This window comes from Ornithorhynchus anatinus, chromosome 2 (assembly GCF_004115215.2).
Source record: "Ornithorhynchus anatinus isolate Pmale09 chromosome 2, mOrnAna1.pri.v4, whole genome shotgun sequence".
Lineage (NCBI taxonomy): Eukaryota > Metazoa > Chordata > Mammalia > Monotremata > Ornithorhynchidae > Ornithorhynchus > Ornithorhynchus anatinus.
Genome location: NC_041729.1, coordinates 11,063,127 through 11,084,042, shown reverse-complemented (window position 1 = coordinate 11,084,042; position 20,916 = coordinate 11,063,127). Strand labels below are relative to the sequence as shown.

Sequence of the window (20,916 nt, the reverse complement as noted above, 5' to 3'; positions counted from 1 at the left end):
TATTTCATGATTGATGACATGATTTGATTGACTAATAACACTTAGTAAGGGCCTACCAGGTGCTAAGGGCCCTGGGGCATACCAAAGTCTAGGCCCCATCCTCAAGAAACTAATTCTTTAATTAAGCAATGTGGATAGACATCTTTATCACCAGAGAATATGTTCATTGAGTTCCTTCAGTGCTCAGGATGGTGTGATTGCTGCTTTGAAAATTTAAAATTCTCACTCTCCTACTTTGGAGCTTTATTGAAAGCTGAGGTAAAGTGAGGTTGGGAGTTGATATTATCACTTGCTGGCACTGAGCGCTATCTCTCCTCTGTCACACTCTATTTGTCCAACCCCGGGATGGCTAAGGAACAGGAAGGGGAGAAACACCTCTAGGTTTCACCCCCTCCCCAAGGTCGGTCCTAGCCCATGTGGGTCAAGCACTGGATCTGATATGATTGTCCGGTATCTACCCCAGTGCTTAGCCCAGTACTTGACATATAGAAAGTGTTTAAAAAAAAAACACTGAGAAGCAGCATGGCTTAGTGGATAGAGCACTGGCCTGGGAGTCAGAAGGACCTGTTTTTTGAGGGGTTTTTTAATGGTATTTGTTAAGCTCTAAGTGCCAGACACTGTCCTAAATTCTGGAGTAGATTCAAGTTACTGGAGTAGATACAAGTTAATCAGGTTGGACACAGTCCATGACCCAAATGTGGCTCACTGTCTTAATCCCCATTTTACAGATGAAGTAATTGAGGCACAGAGAAGTTAAGTGGCTTGCCCAATGTCACACAGCAGACAAGTGGTAGAGCCAGAATTAGAATCCAGGTCCTTCTGACTACCAGGCTGGGCTCTATCCACTAGACCATGCAGCTTCTCTGTCCTAATCTCGGATCCACACTTGTCTGCTGTGTGCCCTTAAGCAAGTCACTTCAGTTCTTTGTTCCTCCGTTACTCATTGTGAACCCCATGTGTGACATGGACTGTGTCCAACTTGATTAGCTTATATGTACCTCAGTGCTTATTACAGTGTCTGGCATGTAGTAAGCACTTAACAAATGCCATTTAAAAACAAAACAAAAGACAAAAAAACATTACTATTGTCATGATAAAACCACGCTGGACATTTGACTTCAGCGGATCCAGAGCTCCTTGTGATCTCTGAAATTTCCTCTCTGGGCTAAGACGTAGTCAGAGAATAGAATATTGAGTCCTAATGAATAGAATGGTTTTGTGACTTAAGGGGAAGCCAGGAGATGGATAAAGCAGTAAGAAAAAGGGAGAAAAACCTCAAGATCTTGAGAACGGGCATGATCTCCAGACCCCACGGTTGAGTTGCTGGTTTTCAGACCACCGGCTTGCCTGGCCTGCCTTTGGAAAACCCTCATCCCTTGTCACTGGAGTATATGCTCATGCCTTAAAATAGTGAAAGTGCTAGGAGTCATCATCTGTAATTAAGTGACAATCCAGTCAGAAGTCTAAAGACAAAGGTGATCTCCATCGGCCCATCGTAGAAAGATAGTCTCCATATTGTTTCTGTGCCTGTGAAGTCAGAATAAGGTATCTTCTATCTTCTCTGCCACCAGAGCTCCTTCTTCAGTTTTCACCTTCCACAGGACACTCTTATTGGAGATTTAGGAAGGCACCATCTTGAAATGAAGAAATCCAGTAGTCAATCAGACCCCAGCGAGGCATCTTGGGGGTGGAGTCTGGGATTTCAGCCATGATCCACAGAGAGTTGGACAGTTAGCTTCCAAAGTTGAGAAAGAATTGTAACTAATAAAGGATTTTCAACTAGTAAAATGGGAAAGCTAGGAACTGTCTGGGCTCAGGGCAAAATGAGACTGTGTGCTTGCTGCCAGTGAAGGCTACAGCTGGAGTGACACAAGAGAGGGAAGCCAAACCAGAACTATCTAAAGAACATAAACAAATGACTGAATGCTTCAGACTCGGCCGCTTAGCTCCAATGGGGTCCCACAGCCTGGTCAATTTAAAAACAATTTGCAGGAGATGAACCCAGATCGGAAAAATAGTGAAATAGTGCAATGGAAGGGGAGTGCCTATGGGGAATGGAAACAAGTCTAAGGGTGCTTCCTTCCTCCCTCCTAGAGTGTCTACATATTGTGATTCCTAGCCTCAGGTGAAAGGGCCCTAGTTTTCCAATAGGGAAACCAGATTCAAGGGGGAAAAAGAGGGCTAGTTGGAGGGAGGGAAAGATGGAAAGGTGTGAATTGGCAGTACAGGTCAGAAAAGACTCCACCAAGAGTCTTTACTTGAAGATACAAAACTTGGAGAGATTCCCCTGCTGGATTCTAATCCCAGCTCTGCCACTTGTTTGCTCTGCGACCTTGGGCAAGTCGCTTCACTTCTCTGGGCCTCAGTTACCGCATCTGTAATATGGGGATTGAGACTGTGAGCCCCACATGGGACAGGGGCTACGTCCAACCCGATTTGCTTGTATCCACCCCAGAGCGTATTACAGTGCCTGGCACAGAATAAGCACTTAATAAATAATACAATTACTATTATTATCAATTGGCAATGCAAGTCAGAAAAGATCCACCGTAAGCCTTTACTTGAAGCTACAAGACCTGGAGAGATTCCTCTGGTGGGAATATATATTCCTCTTTCCACATTTCCTGTCCTCTCATTTTCCACTTCTGCACTTCCACCTAGGCACTTGGGTACTCATTGTTCTCCCCTACTTTGCACCTAGGATCACACATTTTTATGCTGTTCATTCCTCCTACCTGTGATTAATTTTTAATGTTTGAGTATCCTGCAAGATTGTAAGCTCCTTGAGGACAAGGTTTCCTGAGGTCCTCTCCCAAGTGCTTAGTACAGTCCGCTGCACAGAGAAAGCACACAGCATGATCTGGTGGAAAGAATCTGGGCCTGGGAGACAGAGGACCTGGGTTCTAATCCCGATTCTGCCATTTGCTTCCTGTGTGACCTTGGGAAATTTCTTCAAGTTCTCTTTGCCTCAGTTTCCTCCTCTGTAAAATGAGGATTAATAAACTGGTCTCCCACAGTTTTAGACTGTGAGCTTCATGTGGGACACAAGCTGGGTCTGAACTGATTATCTGGTATCTACCCATTCATTCATTCATTCAGTAGTATTTATTGAGCGCTTACTATGTGCAGAGCACTGTACTAAGCACTTGGAATGTACAAATCGGCAACAGATAGAGACAGTCCCTGCCCTTTGACGGGCTTACAGTCTAATCGGGGGAGACAGACAGACAAGAACAATGGCAATAAATAGAGTCAAGGGGAAGAACATCTCCTTAAAACAATAGCAAATAAATAGAATCAGGGTGGTGTACATCTCATTAAAACAAAATAAATAGGGTGATGAAGATGCAGTTGAGCAGACGAGTACAGTGCTGAGGGGGTGGGACGGGAGAGGGGGAGGAGCAGAGGGAAATGGGGGAGAAGAGGGTTTAGCTGAGGAGAGGTGAAGAGGGGGGTAGAGGGAGCAGAGGGAAAAGGGGGGAGCTCAGTCTGGGAAGGCCTCTTGGAAGAGGTGAGCTTTAAGTAGGGTTTTGAAAAGGGGAAGAGAATTAGTTTGGCGGAGGTGAGGAGGGAGGGCATTCCAGGACCGTGAGAGGACGTGGCTCAGGGGTCGACGGCGGGATAGGCGAGACCGAGGGACGGTAAGGAGGTGGGCGGCAGAGGAGCGGAGCGTGTGGCGTGGGCAGTAGAAAGAGAGAAGGGAGAAGTAGGAAGGGGCAAGGTGATGGAGAGCCTTGAAGCCTAGAGTGAAATGTTTTTGTTTGGTGCGGAGGTTGATAGGCAACAACTGGAGGTTTTTAAGAAGGGGAGTGACATGCCCAGAGCATTTCTGCAGGAAGATGAGCTGGGCAGTGGAGTAAAGAATAGACTGGAGCGGGGAGAGAGAGGAGGAAGGGAGATCAGAGAGAAGGCTGACACAGTAGTCTAGCTGGGATATTACAAGAGCCTGTAGCAGTAAGGTAGCCATTTGGGTGGAGAGGAAAGGGCGGATCTTGGCGATATTATACCCATAGGCCTAGTCTCATAAGTACTAATTACTACTAGCGTTATTATTGTTATTATGCTACATTTGCTAAATGCTTACTATTTGTCAAACACTGTTCTAAGTGATGGGGAAGATAAAAATTAATCAGGTAGGACACAGTTCCAGTCCCACATGGTGCTCACAGTTTAAGTAGGGTGAATGGGTATTGAATCCCCATTTTACAGCTGAGGAAACTGAGGAACAGAAAAGTTAGTGACTTTTCCAAGGTCTCTCAGGAAACAGTTGGCAGAGTCTGGATTAGAACACAAGTCCTCTGCCTCTCAGATCCCTGCTCTTTCCAAAAGACCATGCTACCTCTCAACAAATACAATAATTATAATTATTGATGGACTGTTTGAAAATCATTCTTTCCCTCCTCATCCGCCCCATCTCTGAGCCAACAGGCTCTGTCTTACCAGCCAACAGCAGTTGGGTCTAAACCACATGACAATTACCCTGGGATTGCTCATTTGGCATAGTCAACCCCCCAAAAAGGATAAACTCCCACATCCAACCTTTTCCCCTTGATTACAATCTGTTTAAATATCATCAACATTCTAGACATGTTCCCGTTTCCCAATAGGAATCAATCAACTATCATTGATTGTTTATTGAGTGTTCACTATGTGCTGCACACTGTAATAAGTACATGGGAGAGCACAATATAACAGAATAGGTAGGCACGTTTCCCAACCATAAAGCACCGGGAAGGATGCACTCTAAGCCCATGCCCAGGTTTGGTGGCCAAATTCGGCAAGACATGACTGAATAATAATAATAATGATAATTGTGGTATTTGTTAAGTGCTTATTCGTTCAATCATTTTTATTGAGCCCTTACTATGTGCAAAGCACTGTACTAAGTGCTGGGGTGGATACAAGCAAATTGGATTGGACCCAATCCCTGTCCCGCACAGGGCTCATAGTCTTAATTCCCATTTCACAGATGAGGTAACCGAGGGACAGAGAAGTTAATGACTTGCCCAAGGCCACACAGCAGACAAGTGGTGGAGCTAGGATTAGAATCTTTGACTGTCTGACTCCCAGGCCCGTGCTGTATCTTCCATGCCATGCTTCTTCCCAGGATACTCTACCTGCTGAACGTACGTACACTTTGAGTAACGGACTCACTTGGGCCTCATTTGGCCTTCCCCCAAATTCAGTGGCTCGTTAGTCATTCATTCAGTTGCATTTATGGAGCGCTTACTGTGTGCAAAGCACTGTACTAAGCACTTACATTGTTATTGCATCGATGCTGATTGGAAAGGGCCAGCACATGGGTCGGGATAGGAAGGTGGGGACTGTCAGATTCATTTCTTCTGGCCTTGTGCTCTGGGTTGGGGGTTTGGTTCCCATTTCAGGGACCTTCTCTGCCTCAGGGAGTGCAGTGCAGATATCGACATGCCCACTGCAGCTATCGCACCCTATTTGCCGACAGACATTACTTTCCCAACCTTCAGGGCCCTACTGAAGGAAAGTCTCCTCCAAGAGACTCTCCCTGACTAAGCCCTCTTTTCCTTTTCTTCAACTCCCTTCTGTGTCGCCCTGACTTGCCCCCTTTATTCCTTCCTGCTCCCAGCCCTTCAGCACTTCTGTACACATCTGTAATTTAGTTATTTATATTAACGTTTGCCTCCCTATCTATACTGTAAGCTCAGTGAGGGCAGGGAATGTATTATGTTACACTGTACTCTCCCAAGTGCTTAGTACAGAGTTCTGCACACAATAAATGCGATTGACTGACTGACTCTGGGTAAATGAGGAGCATTGTGACCTACTGGAGAAGCAGCATGGCATAGTGGAGAGAGAAGGGGCCTGGGAGTTAGCAGGTCATGGGTTCTAATCTTGGTTTCTCCACTTATCTTCTGTGTGACCTTGGGCAAGTCACTTCACTTCTCTGGGCCTCAGTTACCTCATCTTTAAAATGGGGATTGCGATTGTGAGCTCTACATGGGTCAGGGATTGTGTCCAAACCAATTTGCTTGTATCTACCCCAGCACTTAGTAGAGTGCCTGGCACATAGTAAGCACTTAACAAATACCACAATTATCATTATCATTATTGTTATTAATATAGAAAAGAGTATGAGCCTGGGAGTCAAAGTACTTGGGTCCTAATCCCAGATCTACCAATTCCTGCTGTGTAACACTGGACAAATCATTTAATTTCTCTGTGACTCAGTTTCCTCATCCTAAAAAAATGAGAAATGTCGTTCTACCTCTGACTTAGACTCTGAGCTCCATGTGGGAAAAGAACAGTGTCTGACCTGATTGAACTGAATATTCCCCACTGCTTAGAACAGTGCTTGACATATAGTAAGCTCTTAACAAATATAATGATGATGATAATATTAGAGAACCGAAGCAATCTTTGCCCTTTTGGACTTTATAATCTGTTAGGAGAGACAAAGCAGAGAAGTAGAAAATCTTCATGAATGTATAAATCAACAGACTAAATTCAAAAGTAAGTTAAATGTAGGGAGTTAAACAAAGGCAGAGTTAATCTGAGATGGCTTCCTGGAGGAGGTGGAACCTCGACCTTTAGTTTCCCAGGAATCCAAAATCTGGAAGCCCATAATTTTACAAAGAAATTGCCCAGAAACCAGCCTGAAATTCAATCAAAATAACCAATGGCTACCGCATAATACATGACCTAAAGGAAATCTTACTTGGATGAAGTTTACCTATCTGTGTTTTAGCTCTTACCCTGGCTAGATAAAGGGAATTGTAGAATTTTGTGACTGACTCCATGGCAGGAAGTTTTGTTTCTGCTAATACTCCTTGTTGTTTTCTTATTCATTCAATAGTATTTATTGAGTGCTTACTATGTGCAGAACACTATACTAAGCGCTTGGAATGAACAAGTCAGCAACAGATAGAGATAGTCCCTGCTGTTTGATGGGCTTACAGTCTAATCATTTTATGCTTTCGAGCCATATCTGACCCATAGCGACACAAGGACACGTCTATTCCAGAACGCCCCACTTCCTTCTGCAATTGTTTTGGTAGTATGTCCATAGAGTTTTCTTGGTAAAAATCTGGAAGTGGTTTACCAGTGCCTCCTTCTGCACAGTAAACGAATCTCTGCCCTCGACTCTCTCCCATGCCGCTGCTGCCCAGCCCAGGTGAGCTTTGACTTGTAGCAGATTGCCTTCCACTCGGTAGCCACTGGCCAAGCAAGGAATGGATTGGGTAGGCCTCTGCTTGACTCTCCCTCTCGTAGTCGAGACTGGTAGAGTACTGGAAACTCTCCAGATGTGACCTTGAGAGGAGGCTAATACTATGAGTAATAATTAATTGTTCTAAATGTAGAATTATTATTAGAAAAAGGATCAAATATAAAATGACTTTTCAAAGTAATCACATTCTTCATGGGTAAGCAACGTAATCTGAATTGCTACTGCTATAATGTTTCTCTGAAGACTTAATCTTTTCCCTCCCTGTCCCCACCCCCCAAAACATGTGTGTCCTTAACTTTAGACAGGTATTTTCTTCCCCTACCACCAGTGGTTTTTATTGTCTGTCTTCCCTGCTAGACTGTAAGCTCTTTGAGGGCATTGATCACGTCTACTTACTCCACCACACTCTCCCAAGTGCTTAAGTACAGGGTTCTACATACTGTAAGAGCTCAATAAAACCCACTGCCCAGTTGAGTTCTACCTATTTGCTGTATTAATACGAAATGAACCATTTGCTCCATTGTCTGAGTCCAAATTAGGGAGTTGGGGGTGGGACACAACTTTTCTCTTCTCAGAACAGCTCTTTAATGGCAGCAAGGGCAGCCTTTGATAAAGGATCTTCCTGCCTTCATTATCTTTTCCTAACCTAGGTGTTTGCTCTCCTGTTGTGACCATTAACACTTATTGAGTTCTTACTGTGGTTTTTCTCACTTCCCCATTAAGAGAAGTAGTAGAATTCTATTTCATAGAAAAGGAAAAGAAAACAGCAGGCGTTACTGTAATTATAATCCATGAATCTTCACATTTCATCGGGGCATCCATTATCCTCAACCATCCATCTTGTTTTGGGTTTGGTCATGCAGTGTTCCCTGGTGCTTATGACAGTCTGTCCTGATAAAACGACATAAAAGCACAGAGGAGGAAATTTCAGGTTGATGCTGTTGCAGAATACTTGAAACGCCTAACATAACTCCAACAAGGACAGAAATGTTTTATTTTATGCTAGGCTTATTAGCAGGACATTTGTTTCGTCTTGAGGTGGCAAAGAATCCTTGAGAATATACAAAGATGTCACATCACGTTTCCTAGAGATCCCCGGTATCATAGCAACGGTTGTATCTATCTCTCTCTCTTTCCCACCTGGTGCTGCTGCAGACTTAGCCACCTAACATAAGCACAGACGTCTCTGCTGAGTAGGAGTCTAGGCTCCTGCTAAATCCCTAGAGAATTTACAAACCGAACTATTCTCCAATCTCCCCACCTTATTTCCCCCAACTGCAACTTCAGCATTTCCAACCCACGTAAACATTTAAGTCCACACAACCTCTTCCTCTCCACCTCTGCCTGTAGCATGTATGTACATAGGAACATACCTGATATACTCATTACTTCCTCCTACCTGTTATTTAATGCATATTTTATATACCTTATTGCTTCCTCCTCTCTGACATTTAATACCGTTTTTGTGTACTCTATTCTTATCTGCATTTTTAATGACATTTGTTAAGCACTTACTATGTGCCAGGCCCTGTTCCAAGAACTGGGATAGGTTAGACACAGTCCATGTAATAATAATAATAATTATGGTATTTGTTAAGCACTTACAATGTGCGAGGTAATGTAATAATCGCTGAGGTGGATTCAAGCGAATCAGGTTGGACACAGTCCCCGTCATTCATTCATTCATTCAATAGTATTTATTGAGCGCTTACTATGTGCAGAGCACTGTACTAAGCGCTTGGAATGTACAAATAGGTAACAGTTAGAGACAGTCCCTGCCCTTTGACAGGCTTACAGTCTAATCGGGGGAGATGGACAGACAAGAACAATAGCAATAAATAGAATCAAGGGGATGAACATCTCATTAAAACAATAACAAATAAATAGAATCAAGGCGATGTACATTTCATTAACAAAATAAATAGGGTAATGAAAATATATACAGTTGAGCAGATGAGTACAGTGCTGAGGGGATGGGAAGGGAGAGGGGGAAGAGCAGAGGGAAATGGGGGAAAAAGAGGGTTTAGCTGTGGAGAGGTGAAGGGGGGCGGTAGAGGGAGTGGAGGGAGAAGGGGAGCTCAGTCTGGGAAGGCCTCTTGGAGGAGGTGAGCTGTAAATGGGGTTTTAAAGAGGGGAAGAGAATTAGTTTGGCGGAGGTGAGGAGGGAGGGTATTCCGGGACCGCAGGAGGACGCGGCCCAGGGGTCAACAGCGGGATAGGCAAGAACGGGGGACGGTGAGGAGGTGGGCGGCAGCGGAGCGGAGCGTGCAGGGTGGAAAGAGAGAAGGGAGGAGAGGTAGGAGGGGGCAAGGTGATGGAGAGCCTTGAAGCCTAGAGTGAGAAGTTTATGTTTCTTGCGGAGGTTGATAGGCAACCCCTGGAGGTTTTTAAGAAGGGGAGTGACATGCCCAGAGTGCTTCTGCAGGAAGATGAGCCGGGCAGCAGACTGAAGAATAGACTGGAGCGGGGAGAGAGAGGAGGAAGGGAGATCAGAGAGCAGGCCGACACAGTAATCTAGGTAGGAAATAGGATGTCCCATATGGACCTCACAGTCTTACTCCCTACTACAGAAATAAAGTAACTAAGGCACAGAGAAGTTAAGTGACTTGCCCAAGGTCACAGAGCAGACAAGTATCAAGGCTGGATTTGAAACGTGTGTCCTCTGCCTCCTGGGGCTGTATGCTCTTTCCCCTGGACCATACAACTTTGTTCCTGTCAATCCATCAGTGGCATGCATTGAGTGCTTTACAGTATGCAGAGGACGGTACTAAGCCCTTGGGAAAGTACAATGCTTTAGAGTTGGTAGAGATGATCTTTGCCCCCATAGACCTTATAATCTAGTAGGAGAGAAAGAAATTAAAATAGGAGAAAAGGAAGAGTATAGGGATATGTACATCAGTTCTGTGGGGTCAAGGCTGAGGTGGGTTTCAAAGTGCTTCAGGGGTACTGATCCAAGCAACATAGTGGTGGATGTACAAGGGAGGGCAAATAGGGTGGGGAAACGGGGTGTTATAAGGGAAGGCTTCTTGGTAGAGATGTGATTTTAATAAGGGTTTGGAGATAGGGAGAGAAGTGGACTTTTGGATATGAAACGGGAGGGAGTTCCCCACCAGAGGGAGGATGTGAGAGAGATAAGATCGAGGCACAGTACTAGAGGAGTGAAGTATGATAATAGTAATTATGGTATTTGTTAAATGCTTACTGTGTACCAGTCACTGTACTAAACACTTGGGTGAATACAAGTAAATTGGGTCAGACACAGTTCCTGTCCCATGTAGGGCTCACAGTCTCAATCCCCATTTTACAGACGAGATAACTGAGGCACAGAGAAGTGAAGTAACTTGCCCTAGGTCACCCGGCAGGCAAGCGGCAGAGCTGGGATCAGAATCCATGACTTTCTGACTTTCAGGCCCGTGCTCTATCCACTACGCCCTGCTGCTCCTTGAGGTGTGGAATGGGTTGTAGTAGGAAATTAGATAGGAGGGGGAGAGCTGATTGAGTGCCGTAAAGTCGATAGTAATGAGTTTCAGTTTGATGCGAAGATGGAAGGGAAGCCGTTAGCGGCTTTTGAGGAATGAAGAGACATGGACAGAACTTTTTTTTTTACAGAAAAATGATCCAGGCAACAGAATCCAGGATGGACTGGAGTGGGGTGAGACTGGAGGCAGGGACATCAGCGAGGAGGCTGATGCATTAGTCGAGGAGGGATGTAAGTTCTGGGACCAGAGTGGAAGCAGTACTGCTGGAGAGGAAGAGGTGGCTGCTTTTGATGTTGTAAAGGTAGAGCCGACAGGATTTGGAGACAGACTGAATATATGAGTTTAATGAGAGAGATTACCCGAGGATAATGCCAAGATTATGGCTTCTGAGAAAGGAAGGGTGGGAAAATTGCCTGCGCGAGAGCGTTTGGATGGAAAGATGAGGAGAGGAGACATGGATATCTGTTTTGGACATGTGAAATTTGAGGTGTTGGTGGGACATCCAAATCGAGACTTCCGTGGGATTGGAACCAGGAAAAAGATTTTACACCTGGGACAGCAAGTGGTTCTAAGTGTGGGTTCGGTGCCAAGTCATGATACGGGTTAGGATTTGGCAACCTGGAAAAGTGCTCTTATTTTAGGAGTTGGGGTGAAAGAGAAGACTGAAACATTCTTTGTTGCTGCATCTGTCCAGTGTCTGTTCATTACTCCACAGAACATGCCCAGAAATAAATATAAACCAGGTCTGTCTCTCACAGGGCATCTGAGGTTTTTCTGGGACTCAGTTGGCCATGGCAGCTACACATTTCTGAATGTAAATATAGGCTGCCTGGAAAATGGTGGATCATTTAGTTCAGTTTTCAGTGTGTCCCCTTTCTGCCCAGCTGAGAGTCACTGACAGGTTAAATGCAATTTATATTTGCACAGTGCTACAGAGGGCTTTTTCAAACACCCTGATTGCATTACCTTGCTTTGGTTTCCCCAGGGATTAGTTCCCACTGCCTAAGATGGAAATAATCAAGGGAGCAAACTTTCATTCCAACACCAGTACTCATGAACAGTCCTGGGTAATGCCCCTTTGCTCATTATTAGCTGTTTGATCAATCAATCAATGGTATTTCTTGATCACTTACCGTGTGCCGAGCACTGTACTAAATCCTTTGGAAAGTACCATACAGCAGTAAAGAGAGATTATCCCTGTTAAAATGACCGTACTGCTAATCCTAGAACAATCACTTAGATTTATTTAGCGTTGTTCCTTTGAAAAGCCCAGAACATTTTCACATTCCCCAAAGTGATTCCTTCATCTTTACAACATTCTGAGGAAGAGCAGGAATTACTTTGTAACACTTCATTTTCTAAGATGAATAATGAAGGCAAAGAGAGGTGAAGTGTCTTGATCCGGATCGCATAGACAATGACAGGCCTGGTTCTTTTGATTTGCAAGCCAGTAGGTTTCACCAGCTTTTTTTTATTTTGGCCAGTCGGGTCAGAATCGAGTCCTCTGTCTAATTAAGCTAGCAGGATAGGAGATTCTCAGGGGTGTAAGCCTGTCAGTGTTGTTCCTATTCTGATAGTAACAAGATTTTGAGCTTTAGACAGGAAGCCCCCTAAAGTCAGGGACCGTGTCTTCTGCTTTTACTGTACTGTTAGAAATGCTTGACACCCAGGAAATGGTGAATAAATACCATACTTATTAATTTTATAGTGCTCTGCCCACAGCAGGTGCTGTATAAATGTCCCTGATCGCCCTGAGCTCTCTCACTGCTTTGGTGAGAGTGCTGAAGGAGTGGAGAACAGTGGTCTCTCTGAAACACGTGTGGACATCTTCATTCATTCAGTAGTATTTATTGAGCGCTTACTACGCGCAGAGCACTGTACTAAGCACTTGGAATGTACAGTTCGGCAACAGATGGAGGCAATCCCTGCCCAAAGACGGGCTCACAGTCTAATCGGGGGAGGGTTACGCTTAAGACGGTTGCCAAGAAGAAGGAAAAAAAACACATTTCAGTTTCCCGGAGGGCCGTCTGTCTGTAGGAGTCAAACCTGCCCTCAGCTGACTTCATGCAGAATATTCTCGTGGCTACGAATGGCCAGGAGATTATAACAGGCAAAGAAAAATACCCTACATTGGACAGCCTCTTGCCCATTCCTGGGCTGACCCTCCAGAGCAGACTTTCTGGCGGGGATTGTTTTTTTTTTTTGTTCCTGTGAAATAAAAAGCCAGTTGAAATGGAAAGGCGCAGATGGAAGGAAGCCCATTTTAGGTTTGTAAAAATCCAGACCCTGTTGCTACTCTGCCTGAGGGGTGAGCGGGTCTGAGGGAGGGGTAGTGGGGAAAGAAGAACCAGAGGACCGTTTAGGACCTTTGGAAGGCCCAGGCCTCGAAGTTGTGCTAGAAGGAGGAGGAAGCCCACCTGAAACCTTTTAATTCCCCCTTTCTCGCTTTGGTTTTCCCTGTGCACAGCTCTCGCACGGACACCAGGTGGCGCTGTCATCCATCAGTTACATCGGCTGCTCCCTGTCCATCTTCTGCCTGACAATCACCCTGGTCACGTTTGCTATTCTGTCGTGAGTCATTTTAAACTTTCTACCTCCTGAGCAGATATCACCTGGGAAGTTTGACGGTTTGATTCCAATTGTAATTTCAGACCATCAGAGCGGGTTTCTTTCAGCTTTCACAATCGTAAAGGTGATTAATGCCGTTAGCCCCTTTAATTAGATTCTGTCTGTGTATTTGTAACAGTTGGTTGGATGTTCTTCATTTGCTTTTAATTTCCTGATATGGGCAGACTTTAGAAAGTAGGCAGTTCTGTGCAGGAGATTTTGGTGGTCTCCTCTTCCCCTTTCTCTCCCCTCCTTCCCCCCACACCTCCACTCTCCCCGTCCCTTCTCCCCACTCTTCCATCCTTTCTTCTCTCCCTCCAACCCTTTCCCTTCTTTTCCCTCCATCTCCTTCCCTTCCCTTCCTTTCCAGCTCCCCCCTTCCCTCCTTCCCCGTGACCTCTTTTCAATCACCCTCCCCTCTATCCCCTCTCCTTTCCCTCTCCATTTCCTTCCCCCACCTCTTCTTCCCTTCCCTTTCCTTCCCTTTCCCCCTCCTTCCTGCCCTCTCCACTACCTCTCACTATCTTTCCTCCCTTTCCTCTCCTCTCTTCCCTCTTCTGTCCTCCTCCCCTTCCACTCCTCTCCTTTTCTTTCCTCTTCTCTCATTTCCTTCCTTCATTCTTCTATTCTTTTTTTCTCTTCTCCCTTTCTCTCCCCTCTCCTTTCCTCCTTTTTCCCCTCACCTCACTTCGCCTCCCTCCCTATTCCTTCCTCTCTCTCTCTTTTTTATGGTATTTGTTAAGCATTTACTGTGTTCCAGGTACTGTACTAAGTGCTAGGGTAGATACAAGATTACCATGTTAGACCCAGTCCCTATACCACATGAGGCTCACAGTCTTAATCCCCATTTTACCGTTGAGGTAACTGAGGGACCCAGAAGTGAGGTGACTTGCTTATAGTCACACAGAAGGCCAGTGGTAGAACCCAGGTCCTTCAGACGTTTGGGCCCATGATCTATCCCCTAAGTCATGTTGCGTCTCCTCTCCATTTTTTCCTGTGGTTAGTTTAGGAAGAGTTGAAAGTAGAGAGATGCAATCCAGTCTGTCCCCATATATCTGGCTCTGAAGAGAGGAGGTTGGCGTTTGGAATTTGGGTTGAAGAAGGCAACCATTCGGTGGCTCTTGTCAGAGTTTTTAACTGCACCTGAGAAGCTTGGGGGCTCCTCATGGACATTCCTGTGGCTACACTCTGCCTTTCTTCACCTGCTAGTTCCTTGGTCATAATTCCCCTAGAGCCCATGGGCAACTAGGTTGGGCAGCAAATCTTTCCCCCTGCCTATGCCAACCGGAGAAAGACTCAGTTGAAGGAAAATCAGCACTTGGGGATAAAATGAAAGCAGTTTCCTTGCTCTGCCACTCAGGTTCTGATTTAGATTAAAAATAATAGCAATAATAATAAATAAAATAATAAACAAGCCAGGCAACACTGAGGATTGAAAAGACGAAAAAGTAACATCTGTGGCAAATAAGGGGATGGAAGGGGGAACAGTGGTCCTAGGTCTGACTGAGTGGGATGCCATTTCTTGTGAACTCCACTTCCTTTGGGCTCCCAGGTCTTCAACATTCTGACTCTATTGGTTTGTGCCCAGAGGTTCACTTAGGAACCATACACTTGTGTTGATAATGGCACAGTGAGTTATTTACAAAGTTGTTTTCCCATTATTAGATGAATCAGGCTTTTAAATTTAATTTCAGGATGCCTGTTGCATCTCTCTGGAAGCTCCAGATAAAGCAATTTGTATTCCGGACTAAGCATTTGGGACTAAGTAGGGGGGAAGAAAATTGCAAAAAAGAAGAATTACAAATAAAAGGGTGTACAGCAATCGTTCTGCTGTGTGTTAGGCTTTTGAAGGCATGGATCATGTATTTCAAATCAGAAGGTTTTATTTAAGGGAAAATGATGGCAATTTTATTAACATCTGAAGAGTGGCAAATATATGTATTTTATATCTGTTCTGGGTATTTAACAGCCCCTCTTTTGCGGAGTTTATCTCTCCCCTTCTCAGCAAGCTGATCGTGAACAGCTTATTTGGCTTATTTCTGAAGCATGAAGACCGCCACCCCCTTTCCCCCTCCACGACTTCCTCCAGCCTCTCCGGTTTCCTTGGAGACGCCTGAAGTCTAAGTGGAACATGGATTGACACAAACGCAAACCTTGCCTCGGCTGGTGGTTGCTGCCGCAGGAATTAGTGCTGCGAGTCTACCTCTCTCCCCGCCCTCTCCTCTTTCCCACCCTGAAACTTGCCTTGCCGTTCAGGAGGCCTTGGGAAACGCTCAGCCCCTGTAACACACTGTCCTTTCCCGATGTTGTCCCAGAGGGGGATGGGGGAAGGGAAAGGGAAGGAGCCCGAGGAGAAAGAAGACATCCGTCCAATCCGTCCACCTGCTCCCGGGAAGTAGCATGGGGGAGCTGTGGAAAAAAATCACATCAGCCTTTCACACTCCACCAGATGCCAACAGAAAGTAATTGCTTTAGCCATGGGCCGGAAGGCAGGGCATCGCTGGGGTGCAAAAGAGCAATGTTACACCCTGGCGTTAAGTATCTGCCATTTACGTGGAGTGAAGCCTGGCAGAGTTCTAGTTCTACCAGGACCGAGCCGGTGACAGTTCAACATTTTGAATGAGGACAACCCTGATTACCTCGGGGTTTGGGGATGCTTCGATCTCTGTGGTCAAGTGAAGTTTATTACTCGACTGATGCTGACACTGAATAATCTGACTCCTCAAATGACTTAAATCACTCTGAAGGGAGCCATGAATTTTTGCTTATCTTTCCTTTGCCTCCCCATTCTGCCCATACTAGTGAATCCCTGGAGAAAAAACTCTGGTGGGCTTTGGTTCATTCATTCAATCTCATTTATTGAGCGTTTACTGTGTGCCGAAAAGTGTTCTAAGTGCTTGGAAAGTATGATGCAGCAATAAAGAGAGACGATCCCCGCCCACACCGATTCCAACCGTGCCCAGGACCAGGGCATGATGGAAGCCCCCAGATGAGTTTCCGCCCCATGTTCCGCTGGGGCTGAAATTGGATCGGAGAGAAAAGGTGATGACATCTTTCCCTGGACGGCAGAAGTCATCTCAAACAGCATGCCTGGGTCCAGAGAGTACTGGTCTTTTTATCCAACCCTGGGGCAGACACCCATGACTTGAGCGGATTCATGATTTGAGTGGGTGAATGCCTGTTCTTCTCAAAAGCCAAAGTGAAGGTCTCTTTCTTGGACACTCTCAGGTTATTAAGACTTATGCCTTAGCCATTAGCCAAGCTACTTAATGAGGAAATTAATCAATATGGCAAGTTGTGTTGTGTCAGCATAACAGAGGATGGAAAGGGAAGAGGAGGCTAATTATACAGAGCTTAATTCTGAAAGAGAAACATACTCAGTACTCAAGAAGTTCTCTTGAAAATAAGTGGTAAATAAGTCAGGGCAGCCAAAATCTGACTGTGATTGCGGTTTCTTGTTTCTTTCTCCTTCAGCTCCGTCAGCACCATCCGGAACCAACGCTACCATATTCATGCCAACCTATCCTTTGCCATCCTGGTGGCCCAGATCTTGCTCCTCATCAGCTTTCAGTTCGACCCGGGAACAGTAAGTCACCAAGAACATCTATCTGATTTCAAATTGTCATGCCCCGGGGCAGTCGCTGGGACGATGATCTGGAATCTGCTCCCCGGGTCTCCTCTGAGATCCCAGCTCAGATCACACCCCTAATCCCTGCAAAGACTGAGTTCCCTAATTCCCCTTTCAGCAACAAAACCAGAGTTCCTGCTGAAATGGAAGAGAAAAGATGAATTGTTTGCCCAGCTTCTTATCTCTGAAGACCCCCTGTCTCTCAGCTGACTCTACGGAGCCACAATGTCATATAACACTTGGGTAGCTGCAGGACAAGCTAAACAAACTTGAACTTAACCGAGCCCAGAATGAGTCAGTTTGGTCCTGAGAGGGAAGTAGTCACCAAGTTCAGCATGCATTTAGCCCTGTGTCTACCCTTACTAACTTAGCACTGAGCACACATGGAGGATGGGTCCTGGGTAGGAAAACCCACAACAACAAAAAAATGATATTTGGAAGGACTGGAGTTCTAGAGGGCTCACTGCCTTAGCTCCTGACTATCTTATCGTTACCAGGAATCTTCTTGGAAATGTTAGCGTTGGGTCTGTCGGAAGTTTTGCAGAAATAGCACTGCCTGCTTTCAGGGCAGTAATGGACCCAAACTAATTCATTCCCCAGAAGGCTCTGCCCAAATCCCACAAGGCTTAAAATGGGAGAGGAAGGAGCTCTGAGCTGTTAGGTGTGAAATAGCGGTAGGGCCAAACTTCAGGAGCTACCATTTGCTTCCTGGTTCTGGGACCTTAGTGGGCAGGAGCATGTCAGCCAAATCTATTATATTTTACTCTCCCAATCATTTATTACAGTGCTCTGCACACAGTAAGTGCTCAATAAATACCAATGGTTAATTGATTAGTGGCTTTTAGTTCTGCCTGTCTGCTATCATTCATTCATTCATTCAATCATATTTATTGAGCGCTTATTGTGTGCAGAACACTGTACTAAGCACTTGAAAAATACAATTTTTAATGAGATGTTTTAATGAGATGTTCATCCCCTAGATTCTATTTATTGCTACTGGTCTTGTCTGTCCATCTCCCCCGATTAGACTGTAAACCCGTCAAAGGGCAGGGACTGTCTCTCTTACCGATTTGTACATTCCAAGCGCTTAGTACAGTGCTCTGCACATAGTAAGCGCTCAATAAATACTATTGAATGAATGAACAATTTAGTAACAAATAGAGACAATCCCTACCCAAGAATGGGCTCACAGTCTAGAAGTCCTTATTCCCTTCACCAGTGTCTGCTCCCCAATCAATCAGTCATATTTATCGCATGCTTACTGAGTGCAGAACACTGTACTAAGTGCTTGGGAGAGTACAGTGTAACAATGTAACAGAGTTGGTTGACACATTCTCTGTCCCCATTGATCCTCAATGCCCATCTCTGTAGCCCGTCAAAGGGCAGGGACTGTATCTGTTACCTATTTGTACATTCCAAGCGCTTAGTACAGTGCTCTGCACATAGTACGTGCTCAATAAATACTATTGAATGAATAAATCTCTGTCTCTCCTTGTGAGCCAGCAACCACACTAGGGCAAAGGAAGTGGGAGAATAGCACAGATACTGGCAGAGAGGCAGCAAAGCCTAGTGGAAAAAGCACGGAACTCGGGGCCAGGAGATTTATTTGCTTTGTGACTTTGTGCGAGTCACTTAACTTCTCTGAGCCTCTGTTTCCTCACTGGTAAAATGAGGATACAATACCTTTTCTCCTTCCCTCTTAGGCTGGGGACTTCATATAGTATAGGGACTGTTTCCGATCTGTTTAACTTTTACCTACCACAGTGCTTAACACAGTGCTTGGCACATAGTAAGCAAACGTAGCAAAAACCAATGAGATTTAGAAGAGCCTGTGGATCGTTAGGAACCGAAAACTTCTTCTTTAGTGGTGTTTCATCCTTACTATATTCCTGAGGGTTGAAGTGATTTGAGCATTGAATGGAATGAGTGCCTGTCTCTATCTCTGTTTCTCTGTCTCTGTCTCTCTGTTTTTTGGTCTCTTTTTCTGCCCATCCATCTGTGATTAAGTAACAGCGTTGGGGGTAAAGTTATCGTGTCTGGATCCATACAGTTCCCGTACTCATGAAGGAGGCGCCAAGGAAGATTGAGAAATCCTCAAAGTAATAAAAAGCGCTTTCTGGGTCGATGGGGGAAAAGAAATAGAATTTTCTAAGGATCTGATTGATGACTTCTTGTTACTGAACAAAGGCCCCTGACACTCTGGCAATTAGAGGAACAATTTTGTTTATTTTCTTCTCCAGCTAACTCAACACGGAGAGAGGAGAGTGGTCTACTAAATAAATATATATATTTTTTATTTTGGTATGGATTTGCAAGACTGAACTAATCCATCAGAGAAGTCAACTGTGCAGTTCCATGTTTGAAATCCTCAAGCATCAGTGCTACCAACTTCATCCTGTTTGTTCTAAAGGAGGTGTCCAGGCCTCTCTAGAGCCTTGACTTCTCATTCGTTCATTTCAATCATATTTACTGAGTGATTACCATGTGCAGAGTCTCCCTACTGCTGTGTCAACTTGGGCAACTCACTTAGCATTTCTGTGTTCTTGATTCTCCAATCAGAAAATGAGGATAATACTCTCTTTGCCAACTGAGGTTTGATTACGGAAGGCAAAGGAAAACGCCACATGGTCCCCAGAGTTGGGTCCTCTTTTCACTAATAATAATTCTGGTATTTGTTAAGCGCTTAGTATGTGCCAAGCACTGTTCTCATTGCTGGAGTAGATACAAGCTAATCAGGTTGTACTCAGTCCCTGTCCCAAATGGGGCTCACAGTCTAAGTGAGAAAGTAGAAATTAATTCCCATTTTACATATGAAGAAACAAGCACAGAGAAGTGAAGGGATTTGCCCAAGGTCACATAGCAGCAAGTGGTGGAGCCAGGATTAGAACTCAGGTTTTCTGACTTCCAGGCCCATCCTCTTTCCATTAGGCCATGCTGCTTCCCTAAGTAAAGTTGCTGTTTTGATTACTGTTGGGTGAGAAACACCATTTTAAGAGAACCTGTGTCTAAGTGGCAACACACTCACTCCCTCACAAAGAGAATGAAAGGGTGCATCTCTATCCTCATGTCTCCCTGGAGAATAAGGCTTTTTCTCAAACGCATCAGTCCCCATCTGAGACTAGGTTCACCTCTTCCCCAGCACGACCAGCTTGGGGTGTAAAACTGCAGTGAAACCTCAGAAATAAGGAGCAGCAGATTAAGGGAATATTATCTAGAATTACCTATTGCTCTGTGAAGTGTTAAGAATTGAAGACATGACAAAATCTATTTTTTGTAAAAAGACCTGAAAGGGAGTTGAGGTGAAGAGGAGGGAGCTGGGAAATGGCAATGTCTGCGACCTTCAATCAATCAATCCTATTTATTGAGCCCTTACTATGAGCAGAGCACTGTTCTAAGTGCTTAGACATAGTGCTAAGTACAACAGAATTAGCAGACATTTTCCCTGCCCATAACAAGTGTAGAGTCTAAAGGAGAACTTAGTCTAAAGCACTGTACTAAGTGCATGGGAGAGTACAGTGTAAGAGACACATGAGAAGCAGTGTTCTATAGTGGATACAACACAGGCCAGGGAATCAGAGGTCATTCATTCATTCATTCAATAGTATTTATTGAGTGCTTACTATGTGCAGAGCACTGTACTAAGCGCTTGGGATGAACAAGTCGGCAACAGATAGAGACAGTCCCTGCCGTTTGACGGGCTTACAGTCTAATCGGGGGATGAGTTCTAATCCCAGCTCTGCCACTTGCCTGCTGTGTGACCTTGAGCAAGTCACTTCACTTCTCTGGGCCTCAGTTACTTCATCGGTAAAATGAGGATTGAGACTGTGAGCCCCACATGGGGCAGGGTCTGTGTCCAGCATGATTTGCTTGTATCCTCCCCAGCGCTTAGTATAGTGCTTGTCATTATTATTATATTATTATGATTATTATTAACATTACTATTATTAATTACCTTGCCCACAGTGAGCTTTCAGTATAGAGAAGACAGACATAAATAAATA

The 20,916-nt window shown here is 44.9% G+C and overlaps 1 protein-coding gene and 1 non-coding gene across 3 annotated transcripts in view; one reads left to right on the top strand and one right to left on the bottom strand.

Moving 5' to 3' along the window:
- ADGRD1 (adhesion G protein-coupled receptor D1) overlaps window positions 1–20,916 on the top strand; it is a 367,284-nt gene that overhangs the window by 233,419 nt on the left and 112,949 nt on the right. For both annotated transcript variants that reach the window (XM_029058449.2, XM_029058448.2), the window contains 2 exons: window positions 13,148–13,251; window positions 16,762–16,873. In XM_029058449.2, the coding sequence (XP_028914282.1) occupies window positions 13,148–13,251; window positions 16,762–16,873 (216 nt within the window). The remainder of the gene's footprint in view (window positions 1–13,147; window positions 13,252–16,761; window positions 16,874–20,916) is intronic.
- Window positions 7,158–7,295, bottom strand: LOC114809905. Its single transcript, XR_003757676.1, has one exon. It is a non-coding gene; the product is annotated as a small nucleolar RNA SNORA7 (small nucleolar RNA).